The sequence below is a fragment of the Musca vetustissima genome, unplaced genomic scaffold (assembly GCF_032173495.1).
Source record: "Musca vetustissima isolate MV318-11 ecotype Yass unplaced genomic scaffold, APGP_CSIRO_Mvet_v1 utg29272, whole genome shotgun sequence".
NCBI lineage: Eukaryota > Metazoa > Arthropoda > Insecta > Diptera > Muscidae > Musca > Musca vetustissima.
The window spans coordinates 58125-71802 of record NW_026872914.1 but is presented as its reverse complement, the minus strand read 5'-3'; the positions used below and the strand labels follow the sequence as shown (position 1 = coordinate 71802).

At 34.6% G+C, this 13678-nt stretch overlaps 1 protein-coding gene across 1 annotated transcript; it reads right to left on the bottom strand.

Annotated features, from left to right (window-relative positions):
- Positions 1-1481: 1481 nt before the first annotated feature.
- On the bottom strand, positions 1482-8117 carry LOC133321389 (ubiquitin carboxyl-terminal hydrolase 10-like). Its single transcript, XM_061530480.1, has 6 exons — positions 6870-8117; positions 6133-6376; positions 5982-6065; positions 5750-5917; positions 2460-2688; positions 1482-1817 (listed from the first exon to the last, which is right to left on the bottom strand). The coding sequence occupies exons 1-6, from the start codon at positions 8057-8059 to the stop codon at positions 1483-1485; spliced, it is 2250 nt and encodes a 749-aa protein (XP_061386464.1). The 5' UTR covers positions 8060-8117; the 3' UTR covers position 1482.
- Between the last annotated feature and the right edge of the window lie 5561 nt (positions 8118-13678).

Below are 13678 nucleotides of genomic sequence, written 5' to 3'. Positions count from 1 at the left end.
CGAAGGTTTAGAAATAACCAATGTAATTTGTAAAAGTAAGCTATAAATAAAACATAAAACAAAGACCATAGCACGGTCCAATACAGGTGGGTACAATCTACCTGACTCTTTAATTGTAAAGTACGTATTTATTCTTTTCCAAGCTACAAAATGCGCCATGTGGCTCAAAACTAATTTTCTAAATGATATTTTATTGGAATTCTTATTTAAAAGGGATTTGCCACAACATAAAATTGTGCCAGGAAGGAAAGAAAAATCATAGCTATTTGTCCATGAGTTTATATTTAAATGTCACAAATGTTCGATTTTTAAATAAATTATTTATTTAAAGTAATATAATTATAAAAATGGAGAAGATCATTCTCGGTTGTTGTAGCAGCCCTATTGCTTTTACACAATGGGCTGAGGTGACAGACTTGGCCAAGTAAGACTCGGGTCGTTTCGGATTATAGACCCCCTTGCCTTGTTCTATTTTCTTAATTGTTTTCAAAATTATTTTTATTCTGCTTGTTGCACAGTGTTATCGTTATTTCATTGCTATTTTTAATAGAATCACAAAAAAAGTTGAAAAAATAAAAATCTATTATTTATAGGATGAAATTTATATGTATGATTTTCTTTTATCATTCTTTTTGTTGTTGTATATAATAGTTTTTTGTTTGTGGTTTTTCTTCGTTTCTTTTTCGAACTTACAGTCTGAGATTTAAATATATTTGTTTAATTTTTTTTTTAGTTTTTGCTTTTTTGTTAATTATATTATTATTAATTAATAAACTACCTACTTACATAGATACATACATACACATTCATTGAATTACACGTCAGTCATCCATCATCTTCATCATCATTACTATTATTGTTGTGGTTGTGATTATTTTATTTATAAATTTTTAATTTTTGTATCACCTGATTTGCAAAATATGAGATGTTATATTTTTCGCATTAATAATTTTGTGAGTGAGTGTGTTTGTTTGTGTATTTGAAAGGTGGAAGAGATGCTGGTTGGCCGTTTTAAACTCTGTGTGGCTGGGTGTGTTTCTTAAAAATATTAACATTAGAACTGCATTCATTTGCATACATACATCAATTCATCGTTCATTTCATAGCTAAAACACCCACACCACCACAATACCCAACCATATAGCTAATGTTGTTGCATGCAGTTCTGTCCTCGATTTTTGTTGGTGTTGTAGTAACGTCTTCCATTGCACACATGCCTTTACACATTTGTGGCTTTCTTCCTTCCTCCGCCCTGACTAAGTTCGAGTTCGTTTCCAACTCTTGGTGTAGTTGATGTACTTTGTTTGCTTTCATGCTCTGGATGGCTGGCTTATGCATTATCTCTCACAGTTTTTCAGTTTTGTTGTTGCTGTTCTCCTTCTAACATCATATTGCTGTTGCTTTAATATCTCATTACTGTCATTTTCCATTTTCTTTGTTGTGTTCCTGCTAAAGTCTGCTGTTGTCCTCGTAATTTCACATTTATTTTGGTGTATTATGACCACCGGATGCATTATTTCCGCCCGATGATGAATTACCACCACCGCTATTGTTGCTGTTGTTGTTCTGTTGGGGTATTGTATCACAGCGTCGATAGTAAAGCAAATAAGGCACACGTGGTGTCCTTGGCAAAAGAACATGATTTTCACTGACCGACTTGACAGAGCTGTCATCGTAACGCAACCAACTACCATAGCCGGTGTGATAAACATCCGTAATGTAATGACCCTTGGAAGCTTCTTTGCCATCGTGATAGACGACAGCAAACAGACGATAAGCTCGTTGTTTTTGTGAGTACTTCTTGGATGCCAAGATTTCTGTAAGTGACAAAAGAAACAAAAAGGAATTATAAATTGAGGAAAAGAGTAAAGAGAACGTTTATTGACACTGAGTAGATTTTCAAACAGGTGGGAACATTACATCCTAATCTTGGGTTTTCTTATATGGAATCTACGGAAAAGATGGGATCAAATAACAAATGACCACCGTGTGTACTAAAAATTGTGGGCAGTTTATATGTTTATATGGATATTTCCTGACATTCCTTCATGGGAAAATGTTGTCCCTCTACCGTAGATTTATGGTGTACATTTTAGGTCTGGTTACACAGTTGACCACGTACCAATCGGGTTTGCACACATATAACCTGGATGTGCACCCCAATGAGTTTTTCAGGATTAGCTGCTGAGGCTTTGTCATGGATAATAATTACCAAACACCCTTGATTTTTTATTTGAAAGCAACTTTGAAAACCAATTGAAACTAAAACTAGTTAAAAACTATTATTCTAATTTCGCATCAAGCTAATGCGTTTCAGATATCACTATGAAAATGTCTAAACGTAAGCAAAATACTTTTGCACCTGATTTTTTTTTTACTTTCTGTAAGAACATTCCATTGGAAATTATAAAAATCAGTAAATTAGATGTGTATATTCATTTTCCATAATCATTACTTACTGGCATCAATTTTCAAATCGACAGGAAATTCGACCTTCTTCAATATCTTTGTGCAACCATCTGAACGATAATCGAACCATTTCAAATGTAAAATTAAAATTGGTGGTAATTTTTCAACATTCATTTGCTGCCAGGCCAGAACTTCTTGTTTGCTTTTACTTCCGGTAACACCTTCCAATTGATCGCGGCCAACTAAAATTTCTAAGGCTTCTTTGACCGAGGCAGCTTTCTGTAAATAGTAAAAAAGAAAAACATTGATATTAAATTTAAAAAGAACAGGAATTTAAAGAGAATTTTTTAAATGCACAATTTAATACAAAAAAAAATTGTACCGCAGACTACAGAAAAAAATGACCCCCAAATAGGACTGGAAAATATCTAAAATCATGTGGTACCATTATATTTTTAACTTAAGTTTAATTAATTCGTTAAAGCAATAACGCCAAATAAATTATATGGGAGCTACGTGGACTTATGTTGTGTTTTGTAATCTTTATGATCAAAATACTATTCTGAAGCTGGAATCTTGAAATTTGGGGTGAGGGTCTTAATCCGAAAGTGTCAGATAAGAGGTTCGTTCATTTACTCAATAATTTGTACAAATTATTACAAAATTTTGTTCGTTTACAAAAAAGTCCAGTAAAAGAGAGTGAATTGGAGAGCAGCTTTGAGAGTTGTGTTTCTGAGTAATTGCAAAATCTTACAGGGAAAATTTAATCAGTAAGAATTTTTTTTGTACCATCAGCTTATATTTAATCAGCTGTTTTGTTATGTTTAGTAAAAAAAAACAACGAAATGGTTTGCAAGCAAATTGATTGTTTTGTGAATTTTATATTGATTTTCTGTCATTAAACGTTAAAATGAAGAAAACGCAAGAATTAATAGAAATTCTACTTTTTTGTTTGCGCCAAATTGTTCGTTTTTCAGCTACAAACTTTTTACTGGATGTTGTTCGTTTCCTGAGAACGAAAATTTCGTATTTACTCTCTGCAAATTCTTACTGAGTAAATGTTACTGGGAAAGTGAACGAACGAACTTAAGGCTTTTCGAAATTCGTACTAGAACGGTGCGAAAAATACATTTGTATTTGTCGAACTGGTAGAGCTAGAACTCTTAAATTTAAACTGAGAGCCACTGAGTATAGGAAAGTGTACGTAAGTGTAAGAGTTTTTTGTTTTTTTATTTTATTTTATTTTTTATTTAATTTATTTTTTTATTTCTATTTCTTTTTTTTAAATTCGAAGTATATATATCCGAAAAGTACTAAAATGTACTAAATTTGGTACAATTTGGTAGCATGTGAGCGGATAGAGCTAAAAACTCGAAATTCGGAATGCGAATCAAGATTTTTGGAAATGTGTACTCATGTATACGAAAAGTACTAAACAATACCAAATTTGGCACATTCTTAATTTGGAGAAACGGCTGGAGCTGGAATCCTGAAATTTGATTATGTGTACGAAAAAGTATTAAATGGTACTAATTTTGGTACAATTTGGATTTAGGGTAAACCGATAGATTTGCAACCCGATAGATAGAATCCTGAAAATTGATTATGTGTACGAACAAGTATTAAATGGTACTAAATTTGGTACAATTTGGATTTAGGGTAAACCGATAGATTTGCAAGATTAATGTTTGAGTGAAGAATTGAGGTATGTAGGTAGTTTTGCAATCTTGTACTTATGTTTACTAAATAATACTAAAATTGGTACAACTTGAATTTAGGGTAAACCGACAAGACTGGAATCCTGAAAATTATGTGTGCTAAATGGTACTAAACTTGATTCAATATTGATTTAAGTGATCCAAAAGAGCTGGAATCCTAAAATTTGGAATTAAAATTACTGTTGGAGTTAAGGATTGGGGTATGTGAGATTTTTGGAAATTCGTACTTTTGTGTACTAAATAGTACCAAATTTGGGTGAACCGATCGGAATGGAATCCTGGGAAATATGATTTTTATTGGATTGTTAAGTTGTGTACTTATGGAAATGTATATTAATGTGTACTAAAGCGTACTAAATTTGGTAAAATTTATATTCGGGCGAACCAAGAGACCTCGAAACATGAAACATGCAATTAGTTTTGGAAACAAGTAGAGTAGACTGGGGAACATTCGGCACTTTTTAGAGCTTTATATCTCGGTATTTATTCAACAGAAATAAAAACTTTATGGCTGGTCTGAGGACAATGAATACTTAATTATAAAAACTAGTACGAAAAACATATGATAAATTAGTATTAGTTAAAATTTTTTACAATTGTATAAAAAAGTCAAATTCAACGAATGTGCCCCAACCCGGGGTAGCTTCGACATTTGATGGCGCACATGCACCCATAGGCAAAGCTTGGTAATTATCATTGTTATCAGACTGGTCGGAGTTCAGATCCTCTAAAGGTTTTTTATTATGCGATTCAATGTTTGGCTTTTAAGCCTATATTTTCTAGCGGTAGTCGTTAACGTCTCAAGGCTACACATACTATCAGAAATAGTTTTTTTTATCGCATTTTCGTCAATAGAAGTACATTCGGTATTATATATGTAATTTCGAACCATATTAAAGGATTATTTTTATAGACAAACCCAGAAACATTTTAAAGAAATAATGTAACAATGTCTGTATATGACCGAATGTAACCCACTTTAAAAATGCCGAATCTAAACCAAAGGTATGTTCTATAGTTTTTTGTTTTTCATTTGTTTTTTCTATAAATCTTCTAAAAACATATTTTTAATTATTTTTATAAGAACATTATTTGTAATTAACGACTTTTTAATAATAATGCCTTAAAATTTGCAAAGTTTTTATACACGAAATTCTTACGAAATGGAATGAAAATATTACAAAAACATCTGTAAAAATAAAAGAAAAAGTGCATCCAAATAAGCTTATTATCTAGAGGTTTCCAACTTTGCGAGAGTTATTTATTTTAATATCCGATACCTATGGATCAAGACTAGTAATGCACAATGAGAGCTTCATATAGAAAACGCCATTGCCGAATGTGCCCCGATGCCTCGAATTAATAAAAATCGAGTGTCGATTGGGGGGAAAATTTGGAAAAAAAATAGAAAATATCACTGTGCTTCAAAAAACGATTACAATATCGTTCCAGGTTACGAAGCCTGAAGCTAAAACTGTAATTATCATATTTGAATGGGATAGTATGTGTAATCACGAAAATTTGCTTAGGTCTGGAATTTAGCTTTGGATAGCGTCCCGTAGCACTTGTGTATGATGATATCACATGTATGAATGTATTGTTGTAGTTTCAAATTAACATACCTCAATATTCAAAGGCAACGTAAGGAAAGGCTGGATAACATCAGTTGGATGTTCACCTTCACGTTGTAGACGTGATCTAAGTTCACCACGGAATATATCACTCAATGGTGTACAGCCAAAATCGGTTTGACGTGTTACACTGCCCTTGTTGCGATTATTGCATATCATCTGTAAAATAAATAATAAAAAAATGATTTAATTTCCATCTAAAAAATATATTTTCTTTACTTACCTGCCAAACGTCACCGTCTTCACCTTCCGATTGATCATTTTGTCCATTTTGTTCGGCATTTGGTTTGGCAATTAGTTTTACAACCTGTATAGAAAGGAAAATCATGTTAAGTATGGGAAAATATCAATTCAAATTCGAATGAATACTTTACCTCTAACATTTCATCATTGAGTTTATTCAAAATATAACTGAGAAATTCTTCAGCATCTTCTTGCCGTCCTTCGACATGTTCTTCGCGACTGTCATTCCATAACTTGTAGATTTCGGTTGGTTCGAAGGCAGGATCACATTGTAGTTCTTGTGCTAAATCATCTTTGTTGTTGCCTTTACCACCCTTGGCGGTACGTAGGCGAAGGCCACTTGGCAAATTGGAGAAATTCGACATGAATGACATCCTAAAAGAAAGTAAATATAAAATGTTTATATTTTATAAATACGAAGAGTTATGAGAGAATCTTTCAATTTTCAATTATAGGTCGAATTACTTTATCAAATTTACAAAACAATTATGAAATTTACACAAAATCTGTGATACTTTGTGGACAATTAGTATATATACTTCATGTTATTATTGGATTGAATGTGTTATAACCTAAGTCTGTCCACATGATATTGTCCATTTCAATAGCCTCGGAACACATCATCAAACCTTTAGAAACATTCCAAAATTTGGCTATAGAAAATGCAAAATCAATAGTTTCTCCCATAAATCCCCTAAAGAGTCTACCAAAACGGTAGTACCCTCGAAGATGGGCGAAAATATTTCTTCATTTTTACTCTGCCACAAATGTAACGCAAACAAAAAGTGGATGAAAATCTTTAGGTTGCTGACTTAATTGTGGCCTCTGGAAACATCATGATCCCTCTCAACATGACTTGTGTACTTACATGGCATTAACAGTTGGCGTCTTCACTTCACACAAATTAGCCGCCTGTTTCGGTATGGATCGCATCAAATTGTATAGCGGCGAACAGCCAAGCAATGCTTGCAATATCGAATTAATGTAGCAATAATTCGAACGATTTGTAAGGCCTCTGGGTCTCAGACTGATTGTGGTCCAATCACTTTTATATTTGGTTAGGAACTCGGCAAATTTCAATGAATATTCATCGAGATTGGCCAAATTTGTGATCTTCCGGGATCCGCCAGCTGCACCAGCAGCCATGGCAGATGAATTGCTGTTGTTATTGTTGTTGGTGGTCGAGGACGGTGGTGTTGGTAAATTTTGAGCTGAAGCAGCTGAATATGACAAGGCACCTGGAGTTACGACCGGTGTGGCCGTAGAAGCTACACTCTCAAAGGGAGCAACTTTTGCAATGGGTTTCTGTGCATAATTGGCAGTGGTGTTGGTGGATGCTGAACTGGTGGTGTTGCTGAGTGTGTTGTTGTTGGGTGTAGAGTTTTGATTTGCTGCAGCTGTGGATGGACTGGCCGAGGCAGCCGGAGAGGCACTTGCTGTAAAAAGACTAGCCCATGATGGTGTTGAGGGTGCAGCCTGGGCAGATGATGATGCCGGTGGTGCCAAATTTATGGGTGGTGTACTGGTGTCATTTGTTGTGGCTGAGGGGGTAGTATTGGTGCCAGTCGTTGTGTTGGGGCTGGCGGCAGCTACTTGTTGCTGTTGCTGCTGCACAAGACTTTGTTTCCTTTGTTGTTTGCTGGCAGCCGCATTGCCACCCTCATTTGTTGCCGATGATTGTTGAAATTGATGTGGCGTTGCTGTTGTCGAAGCGGTGGCCTGATGTGGCTTATTGCCGCCGGCATGATCACTGGACTGGCTATGTTTACGTTCTGTGTTGGAGGAATTTGTTGCTCCCGGGCCCGTGGCCACAGGAGAAGAAGGCATTTTCATGGCTCCATAATTACGGGTCTGAGTGGTTTGTTGTTGTTGCTGATAACTATGATGCTGTTGATTGGTATAGGTTCGGGTGCCATGACTATGGGTAGAGGTAGACGACGAATTGATCGAGGAGTTTGATTGTTTGTTGTATCCTGGATTGTGAGACGTTGAGGGTGTTGCTGTGACAGCCACAGTGTTGGTGGATTTCTTGTGTTGTGAAGAATTGGTCCAGGACATGGTTTTCGTTGTTGGTTGTTGCTGCTGCTGATGTTGCTGCTGATCATTGTGATGATCGTATTTGTTGCGTCTTGATTGTTGTTGTTGCTGTTGATTGCCGCCATACGACGACTGTGAGGATTTGCGATTATCATAGTTATGATAATGTGATTGTTGTTGTTGTGAATGATGATGTTGCTGCTGCTGCTGGTGGTGCTGATTTGACTGTGATTGTGTCTGCTGTTGAGGTTGTTGGGTTTGTAATTGTTGATGTTGATATTGTTGTTGGTGTTGTTGTTTATAATTTTGTGTTTGTTGTTGAGGTTGCACTTGTTGCTGAGGAACACTTTGAGTTTGCGTGGCGGCCACAAAGGTTTGTGACATCTGTTGCTGTTGAACGATATTCTGTTGCATGGTATTGGTTTCAATTGCCACATCGACATTGGTTACTGTTGTTGTTGTGGTGTTTGTTATAATATGTGTCTGTTTTGTCACATTATCCTGCAATTCATGGACATCGGTCATAAGATTTTTATTATTGTTTCCAGTACTGTTGTAATTGTCCATTTGTATGGGAGCTGTGGAGGTTTCAGCTGTTTGTATTGGTTGTTGTTGATAATCTTGTCCAACATTTTCAATAAGTTGTTGTTGTGAATTCTCTTCGTTGAGATTTGTAATAGATTCACATGGTTGCATAGTGTTGTTGTTGCCTGTGCTATATTCACTGGCCTGCATTCCAGTGCTATCAACGTGGACATTGTTGTCTGGAAAAAAATGGAATAGATTTTATAATTTTAATTAGAACATATATTTTTATATATTTAATCAGAAAACAAAAAATAGTATGAAATAATTATACTCCGAGTACCCGAATTTTCAATTTGTTATCAAATTGGTTTAACAAAATTTCACAACAATTATTAAAATTAATTTAATAATTAAGTCTGCGAAACGATATTGTCCATTTCAATAGCCTCGGAATACATCATTCAAACTTTAGAAACATTCAAATTTGGCTATAGAAAATGGAAAATCAAAATTTCTCCCATAAATCCCCTGAAGAGTCTACCAAAACGGTAGTAACCTCCAAGATGGGCGAAAATATTTCTTCATTTTTTACTCTGCCACAAATGTACTGTCTATGGGTCTTGAGGAGAATTACTGAGTATATGGATATCACCCATACAATATTGGTGCCCCTGAATAACTTCCAATACTTAATAAAGTGAACTCCTCTACCCTGGAGTGTTAGGTGGTCTCACTTTTGTCTGTGTTTTACTGTTCCAAGTCTCCTGTCCTCAGGGTTGATCCTCCTCAAATCTGTAAAGTTACGCGGCATCGTGCCTGTCAAGTTTAATGGTTTGCAGTTAGGATACCGACTGCATTTAAACGGAAAAGGTACACCTACAAAGGTTGCTCAAGTCATCCACCCTCGGGACGAAGGCTGAGAGTAGCCCAGATACAATGGGAAATATAGATCAAGAGACTTCCAACCAATCAAAAATTTGGACCGAAGATAACAGATGTTTGACATCATGAACCAGGGCGAAGAAAGGAAAGGGGCGAGTTTAGAATGTCTAGGCGGAGGACCTATTGAGAAGACTTTCTGAAAGACAATCTTCCTCCGCGAAAAAAAAAACTCACCAACTGTTTAACAATTAAACCCCAGAACTAGGTTTATGACTTGAAATATTAGTCATCATTATAGGGAAATGCAAAATGTTAACTATTCTATCAATAGCCCCACTATCACCAGGAAACAAAACATAAATACATCTATGATTCTACACAGCATTGCGGGTGCAGAATTTTATTCATAATTGATATCGAATATTATTCTTAATGAGATGAAATAATAAACTGAAGTGACTAATGTTCTAATTTTCCAATCATTGCCGGCTCAATGAGGAGACCGCTGACGTTCTATTAACAATAATTAAAGAATTTCAACGCGTATATAAACTAATTCCTCGTCTTGGTCTTTTATTTGTTTTACAATTTCGAATTTCTTATCAAACGGCCGGCTACCGAACACATGCGAATGATTGGTGATGTGTCACCCGCTCAAGGCATTTTCAATTGTTTACATTTTATGTGTGTGTGTGTGACAGTATTTGTTGTAGTTTATTGACATTTTTGTTTTCAAAATTAGTTTATTAGGTCAAATGTAGAACAAAGGAAACGCCAAACAAGAAAAATAGATAAATACTTAAATGCATTTTAAAGAAGATAATTTTCAAAATTAGTTTCAAGCAAGGGTACAAAGTTCAATTTATGTATGGGGATAACCTAAAATGACAAAAAATATAACATTAAGTACAAATAAGGAGAAATTAGATTGAGACAATAGATTGAGAGCATCTTAAAAATAATTGACATTAATTTTAAACCATCCCACCAAATAATATTGGATTAAAGCATAACGATTTATGTTTTCACTACCCCAACAACTCATAATATGGCACAAAAAACTCTTATAAAATCTACGATTACCGTACAAGCATGATTACATAAAATCTACGATTATGGTTCCTTAAATAATGCACAATTTTGCATTAATTTATTTCTACTATTGGGAGAATAGAGATTCAACAAATCATCGCCATAATCGGCAGATAATGGAGCTGCCATCTATAGATGTCCTGACATTCCGATTTTTTTGTATTCTCATATATTGATATTTTTCCGAGGTTCGTTATTTGATTTATGGGTGATTTTGAATAAGAGTGGAATAAAAGTGAATGACAATGAAGTGGATGGTGTAGATGTTGATCGACTGAATTTTGATTTTGTGTCTAATCAATCTGTTGATGATCCAGTTGATGTTTCGTGTGTTCCTGAGGGTGCTTATGATGGATTTTCGTTTCGTAATGTTGATTTTGTTCAAATTGTAGATTCGTTTAGTAAAATTAAGTCTAAAGCTGTAGGGTATGATGGTTTTCAGCTTCATTTTCCGAAACTTGTGTTTCCTTTAGTGGGACGTCATTTGTTGCATCTTGTAAATACCATGATAACAGTGTCAGTTTTTCCTGAGGTTTGGAAGATAGCGGAAATTGTGCCAATACGTAAAAGTAATGATGTAAGAGACTATAGGCCGATATCGATAATGTCAATACTCTCTAAAATGGTTGAGAATGTTTTGAAAGGGCAAATTATTGCGTATGTTAACCAGCGATCATTATTCCATGATAGTCAATATGGGTTTAGGCATCATCGGAGTACCACGTCCCTACTTGCTAGTTTAACTGACAATATAAGAAAGTCCGTTGGTGGGGATGGTTGTTGTGTGTTGCTGTCGCTGGACCTTGAAACGGCATTTAACAGAATCAATAACTCAATGCTATTAAGTAAGCTGCATCAATTTTTTTTTTTTTTACTTTTTCAACCTCAGCGTGTATACTGATATTTTCATATTTATTTGGTAGAAAGCAGCAATACGTAAGTTGTAAAAATTGTGTTTCGAGTATGTTGTCTGTGAGTAGTGGTGTGCCTCAAGGATCTGTTCTGGGCCCCCTGTTGTTCGAAATGTATGTTAATGATTTGTTCAGTTGTATTAATAGTAGGAATTGTGTGTCGTTTGCTTTTGCTAATGATATACAAATACTGTTTAAAGGAGAAAATGTGTTCATGGATGTTTTGCAGTCTTCAATTGATTTTTTAATGTTGATGTGCTAGTCACGTGGTTAACGAATAATGGGTTTTCAATAAATACTCAAAAAAACTAAAACTATGATTTTTGGCAAAAACCAAGTTAATGCTATAAATGTTTCCATCTATAGTGTCTCTATAGATATTGTAAGCTCCATTAAGTGTCTTGGTTTGTTGCTTTATAATGGTTTGGTGTTTGATGATCATGTCAATTCTTTAGTGTCCAAAGTTAATTTTATTTTAAGAAAGTTATATTGTTTGGATGTTGCTCTCCCTAGGGATAATGTCACACTTTTTGTATTGTATTGAAATTGTTAGTGGTAGTTGTGGCTACTACTTGTCCTGATATTGTTTTTGCATAGCTGATTTACTTAATTATTTTACTTAATTATTTTTTTTACATCCTACTGTGATTTAATGTTAAAATTTAAATTAATTATTTATTCATGTTTTTCTTTAAGTTTATGTTAAGATAATTCTATTGTTGGGTTTCAGATTTTGGAGTAGTAGATGTATAGTGGTTTTTGGAACCGATCATGGCCTTGTAGCTAGGTTCCCATCTATGAAAAAATAAATAAATTGAAATTGAATGCCAGGGGACTTCGAATATATTTTATGTAAATTAAGCCTTTTCCCAAAACTGAAGACAGCGATGAAAGGAAAGCGATTTTCTATTATTGAGGGCATAAAAGAAAAATCGCAACGGAAGCTGTTGGTTGGCGATACGAAAAGTGTTTGGATGATTGAAAAAAATTGTATCATTTCTTAGGTGATTACTTTATAGAGGACAAGATTTTTTTTTTTTTTTTTTTTTTTTTTGATGTGGGATATATATATATATATATATATATTGGGTAATTTTTTGATCAGACCTTAAGAGTTATTTTTTAATCCTCAGAGTAATTGGAGTAAAGATATATAAGCCTATTTATAAAAAATAATAAAACTCGCAATATTTAAAATAGATCGGTTTTGCTAAGACATTTCATAACTCCTAGCGTGTTTATTGTCGCTCTTTTTTAGAATTTTGAAGGTTTTAACCGAACAAAGGTACCTAACCTATTGTATTTTCCAAATATGATAACTGACCTTTCCAATCACAACAACCCTGGTTCTTAGGTTTGATTCCAAATACTTTTAGATGTTTAAATATGGTCAGTTCAGTTGAAAAATTAGGCTAGGATCAAGAAAATATCTATAACGGCCTGAAGCTATAACCACAAAACGGCCAATATTTATAATTTTAAGCAATGGGAACAACTAGAACTCAGAATAACAAATTACGGTCACTTCGTATTGCCACAATATGGTCACACTTTGGTTGAAAAATGAGGTTAGGACCAATACCAATGGAGCTTTATATGGGATCTATAACTAAAGATCGGCCAGTATTTATAATTTTAGGTAATGGTAACAATGAGATCTCAAAATACCAATTTATAGCCAATTCTGCCGGAAAACTTACGCAAAATCCAGAAAATGTGGAATATGGGGGGGTACAAACATGGATCCCTATGGACCTATATTCCATTTGCTATACCTAATATCCTACGAATAGTTGGCATGTATATATGTGCAAAATTCCGAAGCTAAACCGCTAACACTGCTAGTCGGGGCAATGTTCATGATGGTCGTCAAAACCCTCCAATGGTTCAAAAGAACATTGATGCTGACAAATCGTAAGATTGAGGAATCCTTTGTCATTTTTTCTCAAAAACTTGTTCCAATACATCTCCGCACAATCTGACAATCGCAAAAAAAGTCTCGTTTCGATGGTACAGACATTTTGAAACAAACCTGATCGAAGCGACTTTGGAAGTCGCGTATAAGGCCAATCTTCATAGGTAACGAATCATGAATCTATGCGTATGAGCCCAAAACAGAAATGCAATGGACCAACGAAATTTGTTCGAAGCAAAAAGTCGATTTTTTTTTTCGCAAAACAAATGGACACGTGTCGACTGTTCCGCTACAGCAACGTAGGGCGATAAA